We start from the raw sequence: 19,765 nt of genomic DNA on the forward strand, positions 1-19,765 counted from the left end.
GGGGTAAAAAAGTATTTATTAATACTCATAAAAGTATTAAAAGCAAAGATGTCTTGAGGACTAAGGTGTGCCTGACTAAAGTCATGTTATTTTCAAATACCTCATATGCATGAGAAAGCTGGATAAAGAATAATGACGACTAAAAACAACTTATGCCTTTTGACTTATGATGCTATGATGAATAAATACAATGTTCCACGACTGCCAAGAACAAACAAATCTGCCTGAGAAGTACAGCCAGAAAGCACCATAGAAGCAAGGATGGAGTCTTCACCTCACATCCTTTGGACATGTTGCTAGGAAGGATCAGCACCTGGAGCAGAACATCACGCTTGGTAAAGTACATGGTTACTCAAAGAGAGACAGACTTGCCATGATGTGGATTACCGTGGTGGCTGCTGTAACAATGACTGTGAGGATCGTGTAAGACCAGGTGGTGTTTCATTCTGCTGGATACGGTGATGCTGCTAGCTGGAATTGAGTGGACAATAACTACCAACTGCATAAATTACCACTCTTCTCCATTTTCACCTTTTCTTATTTTAAAATGTTTGCTTATATGAGATGAATTTCTATCTCCTTGATTAGGAATGAATTCAACTTCTAAAAATATGTTTATTAACTATACAGTTTAAGTATTTCTACAAATTTTCAGATTATCTTTCTTACTGAGCTGCAGTATATAAACACACACATCATAAGGATAACCAAACGACTTAGTGTCATTTCCAAAGGCTTTACCTACGACTCAGGAAGACAGCTACTTTTACATAAGCATGAGTCTTCTTGATATCTGAAAGATATCAAGTGATATGCAGTGGTATTTCAAATATGTGATTTCACATCATGTCTCACAAGAATGTCCCCCCCAAAATCCTCAACTCAGCTTGGATTTTGATGCTATATCAGCTCTGTAGACCATATGAGAATTACCATCTTTAATATATTAAGTCTCCCAATCGATGGTATAATTCTCTCATTTGCAAACTTGCAGAATGGTACCACTTGTCCATCAACAAAGGACAGATATTGTTTTGTCTGCTGCTATTACTGCCTCACTTAATACAATGAGAACTGAAGACTTCTACCAATTTTTTCTTCTTTTTTTCTATCAATTTTGGTAGCCTAAAACTGATTAATGCAATCAAGATGCATTAAAAATAACTGTGCCCGACTTTTGCATTCCAGTCAACAAAGAAGAAAGGGCAGTTGTAAAGAATAGGATTAGGTGACAGAAATGAAACTGGAGAATGAATGATGGAACTCTGTTATGTGCAAAGATTTATTAATCACAAATCCTTTTCTTAATTACTTTAGCCCAAGTTCAAGCTGAGGCTGATGAAAATTAAAACAAGTTCATGAGAACCAAAATATTATTTTCAGTCTATTCCAACTGGGTTTAAAAATCATCTCAAGAATATATTTGATGCACTGAATAGTAAAGATCAAAGACATGAAGAGTTATGAGATGGTATCAAGAGTATTATCCACTTGTGTGAAAAACAATGTATATAATCTTTGTTAAGTAAACCAGTATAAATAAAAATTTTACTTTTTAAAAATTTATATTTAAAATCTAAAAAAATGTATCTTACAGTGGCATTATGCCGTATTTGTCTTTTTTGGAGTTAGATATTTCACTCAACATAATACCCTCCAGGGTCACCCCATTTTTGTGTAATATTTCATGAGGCATAGTATTCCATGTGTGAATATACCACAGCTTCTCTATCCATTCATTTGTTGATGGGCACTTGGGTTGTTTCCAACTCTTTGCTATTGTGAACAAAGCTGAAATAAACATAGGTGTGTATGTATCTGTTTGGATGGCAACTATGGTTTTTTCTGGATATATTCCCAGTAGTGGAATTGCTGGGTCAAACGGTATTTCTATTTGCAACTTTTTGAGAAAGCGCTATAAAGCCTTCCATAGTGGTTGGACCACTTATACTCCCACCAACAATTAATAAGAAATAAAAAAAAAACCCTGTATTTTTAAAAGATAATAACAAGTATCACCCATGAAGAAAGCAAAAGGTCATTACAATGAGAGGGGAAAAGTAAAAACTGGATGTCAGAAGAGACCCTGAAACTTTCACAAGCGTAGAGAGAGGGCAAAACAAAGCGAAGAAATGCTGAAGTGTCAAAGAGAAGAAGCTTTCAAAGGGAAGCTTAAGAAGACAAAATAAAATAGTTTAATATGAAAAGAGCTAGAGTTAGAAAAACCAAAAGAGTAGAACATACTCAAGCCTTGAGCTGAAATACTGATTCTACAGGGGAAACCTTGAAATGCAGGAACTATCAAAAGAAGATGGAAGGAATATACAGAATTGCTGTACCAAAAAGAACTGGTGGACAATGAGCCATTTCAGGGAGAAGCATATGATCAAAAGTCAATGCTAATAAAAGACGACAATCAAGCAGCACTAAAGGCATTGGCAAAAAATAAGCCCCCACGAATAAATGCAAGACAAACTGCATCTATTTGTTTCAAAAAACAAATGCAGCCCTAGCTCTTCATCAAGAACTTGCTACCTGGCCAAGTGACTAAAAGAGATTCCTATTTCCCATTAAAAAAAAAAAAGATGATTCAACAGAGTACAGAAAATATCAAACAGTATCACTAGCATCACACATAAGTAACATCTTACTGAAGATTATTATAAAACTGCTGGAACCATATATCAACAGAGAACTATCAGAAATTAAAGCTGGATTCAGAAGAGGCCATGGTACAAGGGGCACCACTGTCTGAGGTCAGGTGGATCTTGGCTGAAATGAGATTAATACAAGATGTTTACTAGTGTTTTCTAGACTATTTCAAGCGGTAAAGCACTGGTCTGTCAGTCTGCTGTACTGAGGTAACTTGGGGTTGCTGAGTTGCTGAACGTTGTGCCACTGGTGTGTCAAATGCCATAACGGCTATGGTGGACAGGGTTTGGCAGAGCTCCCAGATTAAGAAAGGCTTGGAAGCAGGATTAGCATCTACTTCCTAAACAACATGCCTTTGGAACTCTATGGACATAAGAGAAACGATGATAGTTAAAGAACAGGGTCCAGATTTTTTTTCATAGGGTCGCTATTAGTCATACTCGACTCCATTGCACTTAACAACTAGACCATGCAAAGGCATCTATCTGACTGTGTATGGATCTAAGAAATTACAGCTACCACTGAGAAGAACTGCGAATCTCAGAATACTTAAATGAGCTCAAGTGAAACCTACACATAACCAAGAAGCAGTTGCCCAAACAGAAAAAGAGAGCACTGCATGGTTTAAAATCAGGAAAGGTGTGTAGTAGGGGTGTTAACTCTCCTCTGTACCAATTCAGTATGTATGTTAATCAAGTAACTTGAGAAGCTGGACCATATGACTAAGATTGTGGCATCAGGATTGAAGAATACTCAACAACAACCTGTGTTATGCAAATGACACAATTTTGCTTGTAGAAAATCCAAGACTACAATATAGCCTTCAATATGAAATACCTCTCAAAATCAAGAATATAAAAATCCTCACTACTGGTTCAACTGACAATATCATGACAGATAAAGACTGAAGTTGCCAGGGTTTTAATTTTACTGGGATCCATAACCAATATCCACGGTAGCAGCAGTCAAGAAATCAAGTGACTTGCACTGGAACGTACAAGGGTTTGCATTTAAAAACAAGTGTATTGGGAAAATGTGCTGTTAAGGACTTCTCCAAAGTGCTATGAACAAGGATGTCAGTACCTGATCTAAGTCAAGGTATTTTCACTTCCACTTCAAAGCTGGACAGTGAGTAAGAAGACTCAAGGTCTCTGGCTTTTGGTGTACAAGTCTGTGTTGGAAGAAGTGCAACCTTAGAGGCAAGGGCAGTCAAATTGCCTGGCACATACTTTGGGTGTGTTGTCAAGAGAGGCCAGTCCTTGGAAAAAAGACATCATGCTGAGAAAGGTGGAAAAGAGAAAGACTTTCAAGGGAACGTATAGACCTAGTGTAATAATGTGCTTGAACTTAGCAGAGATTTTGAGGTGGTACAGGAATGGGCAAAGTTTAGATTTTGTTGTCCACAGTGTTGTTATGAGCTGTAGTTAACTTGCCACTTTACAAGAAGTATGAGAAATCAGTCTCTGAAGCAACAAGTTTGTAGTACAGTGCTCAAAGTGCTATTCTGAAAATATATTAAAGGTAATGAAATGATCATTTTTTAATTTTTATTATATAATTGTTGTTGTTATGCGCCAACAAGTTGCCTGTGACCCTTAGTGACCCATGTACAGCAGCTCTGAATCCTGCCCTGTCCTGAGTCAGTCTCACTGAATCTGACACACCAACCCCCACTGCCCACTGTTATTAACCCATCTCTTGCAGGGTCTTCCTCTCGCACTGTCTCTCCATCCTTCCAAGCATGATGTCTTTCTCCAAGGACAGGTCTCTCCTGGTCATGTGCCCAAAATACGTGAGATAGAGGTTCAAAATCCTACCCTCCAAGGAGAAACTTGGTTTCACCCTCCCCAAAACTATATAATCAACAGAAAAAGCACAAAGGCCTTAATAAATAAGACAAATAAATTACCAAAAAATTTTAAGAGAATAAAGGGAAATAGGTACAAAAAACACAATCATTAGTGCAACAATGAATGAGTGGAAGCCCAAAATCTCTGTAAATGTTTATGAAAATTAATAAAATATAATTATAGAAAAAAAAACACCACAATCATTTACAATACAAGTAACTTAAAACAATAAGAATTGACTTTTGAACTTAAAATTAAAGAAGGGAAGACTAGCAATACTCTGATAAAATAAGGATGCCATAAGACAAACAGCCACTGAATACTGGAAATAACTGGTGCAAGTCAGTCAGAGAAAAAGCCTTAAAACAATCATAAGGAACCCTGGTGGCATAGAAAGGTCAGCGGTTCAAATTCACTATCTGCTCCATAAGAGAAAGATGGGCAAAGACCTCTCATTACGATTCATAACCTCAGAAATCCGACTGGGGGTGGAGTGGGTGAATGAAAGTCTGTCACCAATCAGCACTGACTCAATGGCAGTGGGTTTGGTTTTTTTATTACAGCATCCCAACTTTTTACTCATGAATTTAACTTGTAAAGGAATCTCAACTAAGCAAAAATGTATACAGAAATGCACTCACTGACATGTTATAACAACATACTGGTGAAAATAATATTCTCAAAAGTTGACTGTTAAACACATTTGCTAAAATAATATTTATTAAAGTTACTGAGACATGAGAAACATGTGACTGCTACCTTTACCTTGAGTTTAAAAATCTATCAAATGATCACTTTTTACATGAAAACAGACACAGGTGTAAAGACAAGAAGGAGAGAGATGCTCACACACTAACAGTGTTTGCTTTATACCAGAAGGATCTTGTACTTTTGTTTCTTATATGTATACTTTTCAAAGACAGTGAGATGGACCGACCCTGTTATTGTAAGCATGGGCTTGGGCACGTGAGAGACCACGGGGATGGCACAGGATAGGGCAAGGTTCAGATCTGTTGTTTATAGGGTCGTATGAGCTGCAGTTCACTCAGCAGTACCTAGCAACAACCACCACCACAACCCATCGCCATAGAAAGCAGTGCTGCTGACAAAAGATAGCACCTAGCTGGTTGCTGTGAGGGAGAAAGATGGGCAATTTCCTGTGTAATTTACAGACTCCTAAAAACTGGTTTGAAAATGGATTGACTCGACAGTAATGAGGGGTGTTTTGGATCTCTTACAGAGTCCATTATGATTCACGGTGACTGTAGGCCAGAGAAAACTGCCACATGTGTCTCCTATGAGGGACTACCACGTACTCATTAACCATTGTCACCAGAGCTTCTTCAAATTCTCTACTCAACAAACTCAACTCACCACCACTGAACTGGAATGAATTCATACATGATCATAAGCAGGTTTTCAGAGGCTGTAAATTATATAGGAAGAGATAGCCTATCTTTCTCCTGAAGAGTAGCTGGTGTATCAGAACCACCTACTTTTGGATTGGCACAGCAACTCTACCCATTAAGGAACCAGAGCTGTATAGTGAGTAGTAAAAGAAAGACTAAACATAGGCATCCATCTGCATTTACCCCAAAGAAATGACAACAATGGTGTTTTAAGGGAATAATCCAGAAGCCCAAAAATAAGACAATAGCAATAATATCTTGGAACTAGAAAGCAGATGACAGGAAGCAACCCAAATCAATCAAAGATCTCTAAAGGGGTGAGCCTGGAGCAGATGACTGGTTCAAAGTCCTTCTTGGCTCTTCTTGGCTAAGTGACTGATCCCTTCACCTCAGAAGTAGACTGGAGGTTTACTCTCAAAGACACTCTTAATGGAAGAGGTTGTGGGGACAGACAGACCCAAAGAAAACCTTAATGAAATTAAGTGAAAGCGTACAGACATTAAGGTCTTTTTCTTTCTCCCAACTCTAAATCACCCTACTGTGAAGACAACAATGGCACACTGCCCACCCACGTGAAAAGTCTTCTGTCATCGTACTCTTTAATATGAGCAAATACCAAAGACATCAGAAATTTCAGGAGAATATCTAAAACAATAGACAAATATATAAAATGTGTAACAGAAAAGTAGGAATACAAAATTGAGGAAAGCTTGCAAGAAACACAAAAGAGAACAAAATCTAAAGAAACTAAAACTAATAAAAATGAAAGGATAAATACAGGTTATGAGATTATTCTACCAAATAACAGTCTAGTGGGGAGGTAGTCATTATCAGAGCAACTCAATAGGAGGCTCCAGAAATGAGGGGTATTAGTTTTACCAGTTACACAGGATAGTAGACGAGATGTCAATGAAATGAGTCAGTATGAAACTTCCAAACACTGGAGTCACAAAATGACCAGGCAAGCTGCCAGACACTTTTAGTAGAAAGGATCAAGAATCAGGCTGGGATCTAGCTTCTCTACAGCACCAGACATTGTTGTGAATGCTGCCAAGTTGAAAAAAGGAAAATGATTTCCAACACAAACCTACAGACTGGTGGTATAACAGGGGAAAAGGATGTTCTGTAGTAAGTTCTCAATTTACTGCTATGTACCTTTTTCAGGAAGTTACTGGAGGATGTGCTCAAGTAACATGAGCAAAACAAAAGGAAAATAATCCAAAATAAAAGAGGGTGGGGAAGAAAAGAAAATGTTCAATGGGGGAAAATATGATAACCCCCTCACCTCCCAATACCCAGTTTATACACTATTTACAGAAAAAAGAAAAAAAAAAAGTAAGGTGAAAGGAATCCTCAGGACTTGGTCAGGAGAGATTTTAAATGACAGCTGTGAACCACAAGCCTAGGTTAGGGGAGAAAGGAGGTACTGGAAGAAATGTCATCAATAGGACAAAATACACAGCACACTCAATTAGTTTAAGAGAGTTATACCATTAGAGAAGTATGATGAATAACAAAAACCAAATGACAAAACCAAACAAAATACCACAAAAAAGAAATCATCTGAAAAAGGGATTGATGCCAGGGAGCTCTGGTGGCCTAGTGCCCATACGCTGTGCTATAATCCTGAAGGTGCGCAGTTCGAATCCACCAAATGCTCAGCTAGAGAAGGAGGGGCAATCTCCTCCTGTCCCAGTCGGATCTGATTAGATGGTACACAACAACCAAAAAAAAAGATAAAGAAGAAAAGAAAAGGGACTGATGCCCTAGGAGCAGAAATGGACATGCATAATGGGCCAATGTTTTTTGTAACTAGCTAAAATACATAAAAGTATGACTGATATAGGATATATTTCAAGAAATTTGATTAAATGGGTCAAATGCATGCACTCCTACTCCCACTACCCTACCAAAATACATGAGCTCCCAGTGCACTTCACTCACCTAGATATACCCTCCCGATAATCTTCTCCCTACCAAAATACATGAGCTCTCAGTGCATTTCACTCACCTAGATATACCCTCCCGATAATCTTCTCCCTACCAAAATACATGAGCTCTCAGTGCATTTCACTCACCTAGATGTACCCTCCCAATAATCTTCTGGGTGCCCACTCCTTTGGCAATTCCTGCCCACCGACGGTCCACCAGCCTCATTATATTACACCTTTCCGCACACGCTTGACTCATAATAGTCATTTGGGCACCTAGAGAGGAAGAGGAAAATCACAAAACCAAAATTTATGGTAAGATTTAAAAGTCAAATATAACCCAAGACTTCTCTCAGTTTGAAATTATTTTTGCTTAGCTGGTTATTGCCCCAATTAATGCAATCTTCTATTCCATATTGGGATCTCAAATTTAGCGGAGAAACTTAATATAGAGGTATGGATGATTTTGCTGTGACTTAAAAATGATACTGTAAAACTCTACCAGTAGTAGGAAGGACACTATCTGGAAAAGACCACACTAAAACACAATGACCACTAAGTTTTTGAGTTTTTTTTAAATTTTATTTTTGTTTGTTTGAGTACCATCAAATTGGATCTGACTGGTAAGGAGGAGATTGCCCCTCCTTCTCCAGCAGAGCATCTGGTGGATTTGAACCACTTATCTCTGGGATTGCAGTGTAGCTTCTTGTCACTAGGCCACCAGAGTTCCCTTGACTACTACATTTTTAGGCATTGTTATGTGCCATCAAGTTGGAACTGAATCATCACACTAATCCTTCTTGAGCAGGATTTCAGTGACTAAATCACATGAGACTACTTGACTTTCATTGAGGGGATACTGGACTTTGAGTTGGGAGCACAAATCCTTACAACTAGATTACTAGAACCCATGTCTCTAGAAAGATACTAAATTAAGCACTAGTTTCTATTCTGCAATTTTCACTGAGCATTTTATCAAATTACTTTTGTTTTAAATTTTTAGGATACTATTTTCCTAGCTTCCAAACTACTCCATGGTATTAAAAAAAATGATTTTTAAGAGCAAAGAACTCTCCAGATCTGTCCCTGCCTTTGGTCTTCCTAAAATGGTACTTTCTTCCAGTTATTTTAATATCTGCTCAAAAAATCCTCAATGATTTCCACTCTTAATAAAGTTAGTTTCAAACGTGATGGTCAAAGTTTCAGATCTCGCCTGTTCCTGGCCCCACTATTTATTTCTAGCTGTGCATTCTACCTACTCTAAACCTACTTCAGCAGAAGTCTGCTCCTTTCTCCCTGACATAGCCATCTCTCTCCTGCCAAGACCATCCTCCCCAGCTCTTTATCTAACCTCACCTATGATTTAAAGCCTCAGTTAATGACCTGACTGACCACTTTTTCATTGTGAGCTCTCCTCTTCTTTAACTCCAATATTTTCTATTCATGTTACTTTTTAGGTAATTTACATTGCTCTCCTTCTCTAACTCAAATCCACGTAAGTTATTGATATAACTGACTCCAGGAAGGGAAAGGCCCCTTGCCTTTGCAGAGCCTCTACCCATGGAGATAGCTGAAAAGTTCTCTGTTCTGTAAAGTCACTCCTGAACATGCCCATCAAAGTATTTATCCAAACCTCATCTAATTTTCTGCACCACAGTTACGAGTTCTGTCATCAAGCAGATCTGAGGCTGGATCCAAAGTCTGTCAGTCAAACTTTGTATACCTGGAAAAGACATTTTTCTACGCCTAAATTTCTTCATCTGTAAATAAAATGTATCTCACCGAGATGTTCTGAAGATTAATTGAAATAGAAAGAAATGATACACATTAAGCACTTAGCCTGATGCCTGGCACAAAGTAAGGATTTAATAATAGTGAATGCTGAATCAGGGTCTCATGTGCTTTTCTCTCATTTGCCCTAAGAATGAGTAAGTCCTAAGACTTAGACTATCTGGCCCCCAGGCACTCTGCACCAGGCTCTGCATACAGCACTTCATTACAGTTACTTCTTCGGGAGCATTAACAGGATGAAAAAGTGGAGGGAAAAAAAGAGTAGAAATAACAAGACTTTTTTTTTTAGTCTAGACTATTATCTTTCAGTCTCAAATAAAGTACCCAGAATTAACAGACACGAGAGCACATAGTTACATCTACCACACCTCATGTAGCATTGCATTGTCTGCTCTTAGTAAAAAGAGCTGCCAATAAGAGAGGAGGGTTCAGTGAGTGCAGGGACTATCAAAATCCTCCAGTGGGGGAGCTTTCTCCTTACGTGGATGTTAAGCTCTTCAAGGGCAAGAGCCACATCCACCTATGATTGTGTTTCTTACAGCTCCTAGCACGCACAGCAGCTGAAAGATTTGGCTGAGCTTTACTCTATACAGTCCCTTCTTAGAATTCCTATCCCTAGAACTTTTAACTCCCAATTTTTATCAAGATATCCTAAAAATTCACAATGCTAAATAAGGTGAATTGAGAAGATAAAGGATGGACATTACAAAATACAAAGCTGGTCACAAACACGATGATGAAAGATATAAGTCTATTACAAACAAGAAAAGACTGGCCAGTGAAACAATAATTCTGAGGCCTTGAGCAGTGCAACAGGCCACTGCTATCCTTAAAGAGCACCCAGCGTCCCCTTCTTTGTTGGAACAGAATGCTGGATGGAGACACAGAAGACAGAGAAGTTACCTGAGTCAACAAAGGCTTTCACAGGATGTCCATTCACTTTGCAGTTAATATAGAGCATCACCACTTGGCCAAAACTTTCTGGAGCCTCTTCCATAGCTATGGTCATGTTTTCCTCAATATTCTGCTGCCTGTAATAAACAAAGTCCTGAAAGCATTATTTTCATGAAGAAAACGGTTTGAAAAAAATCACATTAAAACATGTTTCCATATATATTTTGTGTCTAATTTACAGTAGCTGAGTCCTAGATATGGAAACTGGTGCTATATTCTAAAACAAGCAATTCACTAGGATGACAGAAGCAAGAAAAATAGTTTGGGGGGGGTGGAGTCTAAAGACATATAAATTATCCTCAGGTAAAACAATTATACTCACTTTTTAAGCTCAGAAACAGGAAAAGAAAAATTCTAGAAAGTCAGAGTCATAGCCCTTTTAATTCTGTAGGATGTTAGAGAATTTCATGAATGCTCCAATAGTAGTTGTCAGGTAACTGTGAATCAATTCTGACTCCTAGCGACCTTATGTACAACAGGATGAAATGTTACCTGGTCCTGTACTATTTTCACAATATTTGAGCTCACTATTGCAGCACTGTGTCATTAGACAATGTTCTATTATTACCACAGGCCAAGTTTTTTGGAAATATATCGACAGGCCATTGTACTCAGTCTGTTTTAGTCTGGAAGTTCTACTGAAACCTTCCCACCATAGATGACCCTGCACTTATGAGAATACTTGACTGTTGCTGTGATGATGGATATTATATTGCTGGTATTTCAAGTACCTTGTAGGCTCCAGTTTCAACTGCAGGCTTATGGGGTATCTGTGTGCATTATCTAAGTTCAGTGTGTTAAGAATAGTTTGCAAACATAACATACAGATGCTGTTACTGCCTGTGTCTACTGAAATCACAATAAAACTGTAATGTGAAGAGAGTTCTTAATGTACCCATAAGGTACGTGGGCCCTTGCAAAAGTCAAAGTTAAGACTTGAACCTTGACTCCACTTTCTGGATGTATGACTTTTGGCAAATCATGTAACCTTTGTGCTTCACTTTATCACAATCACACCTGGTTTTTCTGTGAATGTACTAGGATAGTACTTGTAAAACTTTTAGAACAGTGTGGGGAACACAAGATAAACAAAAGCAGCTGTGCCTTTATGATTAATATTTAACAGTTTTTATGTCAAATGCACTTGCTGCCTAATCTCCGAGACTGGGTTTTCTACTCTGTAAAAGGAAGATAATTCCTAGCAAAGCACCTTACATACAATCCATATATAAAACACATATACATATCATAGTTCATCTGTCAAATAGTATCTTCAGCATAATCTAATTCTTACATGACCAGAAGAAGCATATTAAAAAAGGTGTTCTAGCTTACTCCATTTGCAAGCTTCTTTTAACTATCAAATACTGCCAAAGATGAAGTGCCATTAGCACTAATAAGTGGAACATGGAAACTGAAGTAGGGGCCAGACAATCAGCCTGAAAACTGATCAACAGAACAGAACACCTCTTGTCATTACAACTCTCCATCAGCTTCCAAATTTTCCCCATTTGTACAGAAGGAGAGTGTCCCCCTCTCTCCAGATCAGCTGATGGGATTCCAACCACCGACCATTTGGTTAGCAGTGTAACAAAACCAGCACTACACACCTCTAAAGCTCTTCAATGTGTGGACATACTACACTGCAAAAGAGGACATCTACATTACTTGTGTAAATGAAATTTTATGAGAACACAGTTGCACTCATTTATTTACTTATGTTTACAATTGCTTTTGCATAACAGCAGAGTTGAACACCAGCAAGAAGAGATCATCTGACTAAAAAAAAAAAAAATCATACGACTCCCAAGGCATAAAAACTTTACAATCTGGCCCGCTCTGGGAAAAGTTAACAAATCCTGTTCTCAACTATAGGGCCTGCTCTTTCTGTTAATATTCTAGTTCCATTAAACTGACAGCTTTACCAGTTGTTCTATAACAAAGCATTAGATTTCTTAGGTTATAGTTGAAATCACTGGATTTAGTTGGGCAAATGTGTTTTTGTGTCTTCACTCATGAGTATAGCAAAAAAGAAATGTGATGACCACGTGATATAATTACACATCTTTCTTCCAACGCCACAGGTTGAAATTCAGAAATAATCTAAATCAGTTATGTAGCTCCAATCTTGCACTGACCCCATTGAAAATAAGCTGCAGCAAAAATCCTCTGAAAGAACACCAGTTTAAGACTATACTAGGCTCTGTAGGTACACAGTTTAAGGGGCAAAAGGTTTTGGATTTATTTTCTCCATTTCTGGGAAGAAATATGAGCAATATAGATAGGCTCCGTTTCACTTGTGTTCTTCTGGTTTGGTTACTATCCCTAGCACAACCCCAAGTGCTTCCACTATCACTCAACAACAATTACTGAAAAACAGGTCCATTCTTCCTTCTACCTATAATGTAGATCCACTTCAGTGAGCACAAAAACGTTCCTAGTTTCTCAAAGGTGCACCTGATACAATTAATGGAAACATCTAATCAACAGGAGCATGAGAGAGTGGCTGAAGGCTGTCAATTCTGGTATATGATTTACATTTCTCTAATTTTAAAAACAATCAGAAAAATAAGGAGGAAAATGACTATTTGGCTTCCCAAGTAGATAATGGAATATGATAGATTTCATTATAGATGATGACACAGATCCTAAAAGGCTACTTAAGTTAAATTAGTGCCGTCATGGTTATGATCTTCCTATACATTTATTCACAATTAGCAACAAAAATGGACCTGCGGTAGACGGGGGTCACTGAACACGATCTTGTCTGAGACTGATAGAGCAAACAAGGCTGACATCGGTGCCATGTTATTTGCTGAGGCCCCAAGCCTGGAGACCCTGATTCATCACATTTGGAGGTAAAGCACAGGCATCTTAATGACTTGAAACTTTAAATAGCTTCTCCACCAATTTTAATGCAGCCCCAGGTGACGAGGACGGCATTGTAGAAACTGGAGCTGAAAAGGCCTGGCAGTCATTTTTTCCAATGGGGCCAGCACAAGAATCGCAGAAGGAAAAGAGACATAGATGTGGACCTAAAATATTATGGTTGGTTTTCAGCCATGTTCAGTCCTGAATTTAATCAAGACTATCTTGATTAAATCTTTCTAAGGGAAGCAATCATTCTACAAAGCCAGCTTAGTGGTCTCAACAGATTCAGGCTTCCATTCTACCTGAAGCTGCTTTAATGGTGCTCTCTCTTTTCTTATTCAAATTCTGGAAGAACAGTCATTAAGCTAGGTACTTACACTTATGTAATTTTTCATAGAAATGTGAGTACAATGGAAGAAGGAATAACCTGAAAGAGTAAAATTACTATCTCAACTGCAAAGCAGGGAAGCAGTATGTTAAAGATGCGGTTATCATCGTAGCCTGGAAAACCCAGACGCTTGCTCTTCAGGTGAAGGTGTCCTTACCTTATATCTTCTTCTATTTTTGCCTGAGCTTCAAGATCAAAAGGGTCAGAAGAAAAAAGACGAATCCTTTCTTGCTCTCTCCGGGCTCGGTCTTGCTGCTGCTCCACCAAAACCCTAGAAAATTTCTCTGTGAAAATAAAGGGGTGGGAATGGGGTCTAAGTACTACTGTATTTTTTTTTTAATGTAAATAAAATTTTTAGTTTACTTAAAAAGTTTGAGGGTGCTCTGGTGGCCTAGTGGCAAGAAGCTGCACTGCAATCCAAGAGGTTCAAATCCACCAGATGCTTTGCTGGAGAAGGAGGGGCAATCTCCTCCTGTACCAGTCAAAATAATTTAAAAAAAAAAAAGTTTGTATACATTGTTTTTTACACTGCATTTACCCCATTTCCTTTCCACACTCCTCTCTACCCTCATCAAATTGTGCAACCCTATGATTAACCATTTCCCCAGTACTACAGTATTCTAATTCTTTATTAGTATGTTCACACATTAAACAAGTTCTCAAACAACGAGTCGAGATGCAAGGGATGTAAATCAATGTTTCCTATTCCTCCCCTTACCACTGCTCTCACTGTCCTATTATCTAACAAGAAAACCTTTCTCTTCCAGCTTTCTTTATAATACACTCAAGCCAAGTAAATGAAATGCAAAAGACTGTTAGCCTATCTATATTTTACTGACAGAAATTAAGCAGAAAAATTAGTAAGCAGATAATACTCCTAGCTATGTTAAAAGAAGAATCTTTATTTTGATGTTTTTAAAAAGGTCATATATTTGAGTGTGTAAACTAAATGTATCATCAATGCATTTTTGAGCAACCACATAGGCTGACATAAGAAATTAAAAGAAACCATGATAATTGTCATATGAAGCACAGATGAATCTAAAAAATCTAAAAAACACCTTAGTTAAAAGAAGCATGACATAAGAATACACAGTGATGCCATTTATAGAAGTTAAAAAATTGCAAAACTAATCGACAGTGATTGTCAGAATAGGGGTGGTCTATGAGGACGAGTGAACTTGACAAAGAAATGCAATGGAACTTTCTGGAGTGATAAAAATGTTCTACATTTTGATTGGGATGATTCTATAGTGAGAATTTGTATATTATCTCTATACATAGATACTACTAAAATTTTCTAAAATGGGCAATTCAAGAGTTATTAAATGTCAATTATGCTGTAAAATTTAATCAGTACAGCTACATAAACAAGAGTTAAAGAGTAATTTATAGAAAAAATTTATTCATAAAAACATCTAAAACCAAGTTCACTGATGCTGTATTGATTCCATTCATAGCAAAACTCCATTTGGGTACTCTAAAATAAATCCTTACAAGAAGAAAAATCTTTTTAAGAAGAAACTTTGTATCTTTCTCCCAGGGGGTAGCTGGTGGATTAGAACCATCAATCTTTTAAATTAGCAGTCCACCACAAAATACTATGTCACAAGGGCTCTTTTTATTCATAAAGATAAAAAAAAACCACACCAAACCAACCTGTGTTTGTTTATTGAAAGAACTACATAAATACGTCTATCTCTTGATACAAATTACTGGTACAGTTTCTGTAATACCACAAAACCTGAGTTGCAGAATAAATTATATTTTGTCATGAAGGCTGGTAATACTTGGATCTGTTCCCAGCAACTGAAATATTTCAACTGGTTTCAAATGTCTAAGTGGTGTGTGATTCAACTGAGAAGCAAACAGAACTGTCCAGGTCATTATTGGCTGGGCTGTGTGCTACTAAAACAATTACAGAAGATTAGAGGATGAAGGGGCATGGCTAGATAGGGGTGACAATTCTATAACTCTATGGTCAACATCAGTTAACCTGGCCTTTGACATTAATTAGAGATTAATACATCTCTCAGAATGTGACACAATGGCTGACTGTACCAGTCTCTCCACATCTGCTGTGACATTACTACTTTCCCACAGTTCAGTGTGACAGCTTTCCACATTTATAAGCTTACCAAGATCTCCACTGAGCAGAGCATCTGCTAGGGGAGGATTGCGTTCCTTCAGTAAGGACAGCTCATGGGGATTGGCCAGCAACATGTCTCGGAGCAAGGCTGGATTGTCCAAGCCCTGAGGAGATGAAGCTATTTCTCCAGGAGATGAGTGGGGCTGTTGCGCTGCTGGTGACGGGCGCTGCCGGGAGCCTGACGTGCCGGGCACAGCTATACTACTGAAGTCTATTCGGGGTAAATCTGTTGGGGAAAATCAATTCAAAGTTTACACCAACTAACTCCACAAAAGCAAACATTTAAAAGAAACAGGAAAATTGTTCCTATAAGACTCTATGTTGGTAAACAGTAGCAAGCATTCACCTCTTGGCCTTTCTTACCACCATTCTCATGCTGACTTAGAATACTAAAGAAGGAAGCATGGGAAAACAACTGTTGTTGTTATGTACCACTGAACCAGAACAGACGCATAGCTTACCCCCTCCAGTGGGTTTTCAGAAGCAGTAAATCGCACAGGAGAAAATTGCCCCTCTTACTCCTGTTGAGAAGTTGGAGGATTTGAACTGCATCCCTCTGGGTTTTGCATCACAACTCCTTATCATTAAGTGATGAGAACTCCCTAAACAGTATTGTTGTTGTTAGGTGCCATGAAGTTCAGCACAACTCACAGCAACCCTATTAATCACAGATCTAAACTCTATCCTTTACACAGCCAACTTCAATCTCTGGAACTCAGGCCCACCGCTGCAGTCACTGTTAAGTAATCGGGTTAAGGGTCTTCCTCTCCTCTGCCATCCCTTCACCTTTTCAAACATGATATCCCTCTCCTAGCAAAGTGTCCAAAGTATGTGAGATGATGGTTCATCATCCTTGCCTCCAAAGAGCACTCTGGCTGCATCTTCTCCAAGATAGAGCTATTGTTCTTTTGGCAGCCCATGGGCTATTCAGTATTCTTCTAGATCACCACAATTCAAAGATACTAAGCCGTCTTCTGTCATACTCATTGCCCAGCTTGCAGTAGTATAGTAAGTGATTGAAAAGATCATGGTCTGAATCAGGCGTACCTTAGCCCTCAGACTAGTATCACTGCTCCTCAGTAATTTGGAGAGGTATAGTAATCTCAAATTTTGAGCTTAGAAAATATTCTAGAACTTACTTAAACTCTTAACTTTACTTATGAACTTAAACCCAATGTGATTCTTGAGAATGTTTTGACACTTTGGCTACAGAATACTATATCCCCAAGTAACAACACAGAGGCTAAGTGTAAGTTGTGTGAACTGGTTTGGTGAGGTTCTAATAATGCTTTAAACTTATGCTTTCATCTGTGCACTAATGCTAACTCTTCCGAGGCCCCTGGAAAGCTAGCTGCATGTCATCATTTTACAGGAGAGAAAAACAGATGCAGGAAAAGGGACTTTCAAAAGCTCTCAGTGTTGACTGTATGAAAAACTGTAACAAGATTAGATGCTACAACTCTCAGGTTCTATACCATGTTGGGGCTGACCTTAGAGGAAAGAAGTGAGAGACACAAAGAAGGGTAATTCGTTGCTTAGAAGTTATTAAGCTTCTATAAGGAGTGATGAAAAAACTTTTGCCATAGTAAAAGAAAAGGAGTTTTGTCCCTTTAAAACATTGTATTACAAAAGTCACTGGTAGTTCAGAGGTAGAATTCTCGCCTTCCACATGGGAGATCCAATTTCAATTTCTGGCCAGTGTATCTCTTGCACAGTCACCACCTGACCATAGCAGCTAACACCACCACCATTTCAAAGGCAGTGTGTGATGGTAAATGCCCCTCAAACTTTGAGACCAACTAAGTGTTAGTACCCAGGAACCATGAACTGTATGATTTCATTTATAGAAATTACTCAGAATTGGCAAAAGGAAAATAGATTTAGTGGTTTCCTAGAGTGGCGATGGGATTAGGGGTTTGAGAGGTGAGAAATTCTCTTTTGGGGTGAGGAAAATGTTCAAAAATTGACTGTGAGGACACACTGAATTGTACTCTTTAAATCGCTGAACGGTACAACATGACTTTTATCTCAATAAATCTGCAAATTTAGAAAATTTTATTCATGAAGGGAGAAAGGAAGCAAACAAGAAGGGTCCGAACGAGGAGGAGTGGGGCCTGAGTGAGTCCACATTTCTCCAACTTCAAACTATTGGATGGCTGGGGTGCTCCTTAGCAAGCCTGGGCTCTTCTGCAGCCTTGCAAATTTCAAACAGAAACTCAAACATAACAGCTGCCTCATAGCATGGGGTTGGTCGGTCACTCTTTTCAACTAAACGTCAAAATAGCAAAAGCTACCTAACCAGTGGAAAGGTGAAATGAATGGCAAGGTCTCTCTGAGACAGTTAATCTACGCTGTTATTACTATTGAATGCATTAAGTCAGTTCAAACTTGTGGTGATCCTACATGACCAAAGAACTGTCACACGGGCTGTCCTAGGCTGTCCTGTTTACAGACAAACGATAAAACGTCAATGGGCATGCCACCCCTGCAGTTTGAGAAACTGTATCTTCATCGGTCACACATTATCTGAAAAGTCAGCATAATTTTTAAAAATTTGTTTAGCTTTATAGACCAAGTTCTCCCCTACCCTATCTACTGGCTCTCTTGTCCAAATTGGACAATACAAACCAACAGTGAATCTCAAGAACGAAGACACTCACAAAATGAAATCATGGAAGATTTTGTTAGCTACATAATGGCATATTTTAGCTACTACTTTGTCTAACATTCAACAACAGTAGCACCAAGGGATTAATGTATCCATATCTAGTAAGGACAGTGCATCATGGTCTCTTACGGCTCCAGTTTCAAGCTGAATGGAAGCATTGTGTTATAAACTGAAGTTTGTCATCACCTAGACACCTATCATCTGTTACCATACACTTACACTGTTTAAAGAATGGGGGGGACGACGACGACACACGGATGGGACAGGAACCGAACAACCCATTTCTTCAGATCCACATTAAGAATTTACACACTTTTTTACGGTCCATGAATCCCTCTTAGCACCTGAAGAAAGCTAATGAACTTACTCTTCAAATAAAAGTGCCACACATGCAAGTACACACGCTGGTTCAAGGACAGACTATAGACACCCATTCCATATGGAGGCATTGTGTGATTAACATAGCTGGTCAGGAAAATACCAATACTGGTAGTTCAGCAGCTTTATTTGTTAACAAAGCTCAGTACAATGAACAAAGCATTAAGCTTTTATGTCAGTGTTTTATTGATCAGCTTTATATGTTTGGAGACATCATTTCAAATTTGAGTTTCACTTATTAATGATTTAGAAGAAAAAATACTATAAAGAAAGACCTCTTCCCTTATAGCAGTTAGGAGATGACATGAAATGTGGCTGCAAGTCCCTCCAGGGCTGGCCCAAAGGCCAGACATAAAGTAGCAGAAGGCAGACAAGGAATCAGAAACATAAGTACACTCTCTTTCCCAACAATAAAGATCACTAAATAATCTTCATTGAAAACAACAAAAAAGCTAACCTATAACAAAAACTTGTTACGTTTTAAAGGTCTTACCCGCATTATTCTCAGAACTCATGTTACCTTCTAAAACTTGAGTTAACCAGCTGCTAACAAGTTGATTAAAAGTCATGGCCAACCCATGTATTACACTTATAGTAGAAGTGTGCTTCACATTTGCTTTGACCTTGTAGAAGCAGACTGTCAGGCCTGTCTTTCAAGGTACTCTATGTAGGTTTGAAGCCACCAGCCTTTCCATGTATAGCTCAGTGCTTAACTGCGTGCACC

At 38.4% G+C, this 19,765-nt stretch overlaps 1 protein-coding gene across 1 annotated transcript in view; it reads right to left on the minus strand.

The window, feature by feature from the left end:
- Positions 1 to 19,765, minus strand: part of DDI2 (DNA-damage inducible 1 homolog 2 (S. cerevisiae)) — a 40,306-nt gene that overhangs the window by 11,619 nt on the left and 8,922 nt on the right. Inside the window, exons 3-6 of the mRNA XM_006883624.1 lie at positions 15,985 to 16,221; positions 14,004 to 14,130; positions 10,537 to 10,664; positions 7,990 to 8,118 (exon numbers count right to left, since the gene is read on the minus strand). Of these exons, the coding sequence (XP_006883686.1) occupies positions 7,990 to 8,118; positions 10,537 to 10,664; positions 14,004 to 14,130; positions 15,985 to 16,221 (621 nt within the window). The remainder of the gene's footprint in view (positions 1 to 7,989; positions 8,119 to 10,536; positions 10,665 to 14,003; positions 14,131 to 15,984; positions 16,222 to 19,765) is intronic.

This window comes from Elephantulus edwardii, unplaced genomic scaffold (genome assembly GCF_000299155.1).
Source record: "Elephantulus edwardii isolate Elephantulus edwardi_28Jun2011 unplaced genomic scaffold, EleEdw1.0 scaffold00028, whole genome shotgun sequence".
In the NCBI taxonomy this organism is placed as follows: domain Eukaryota; kingdom Metazoa; phylum Chordata; class Mammalia; order Macroscelidea; family Macroscelididae; genus Elephantulus; species Elephantulus edwardii.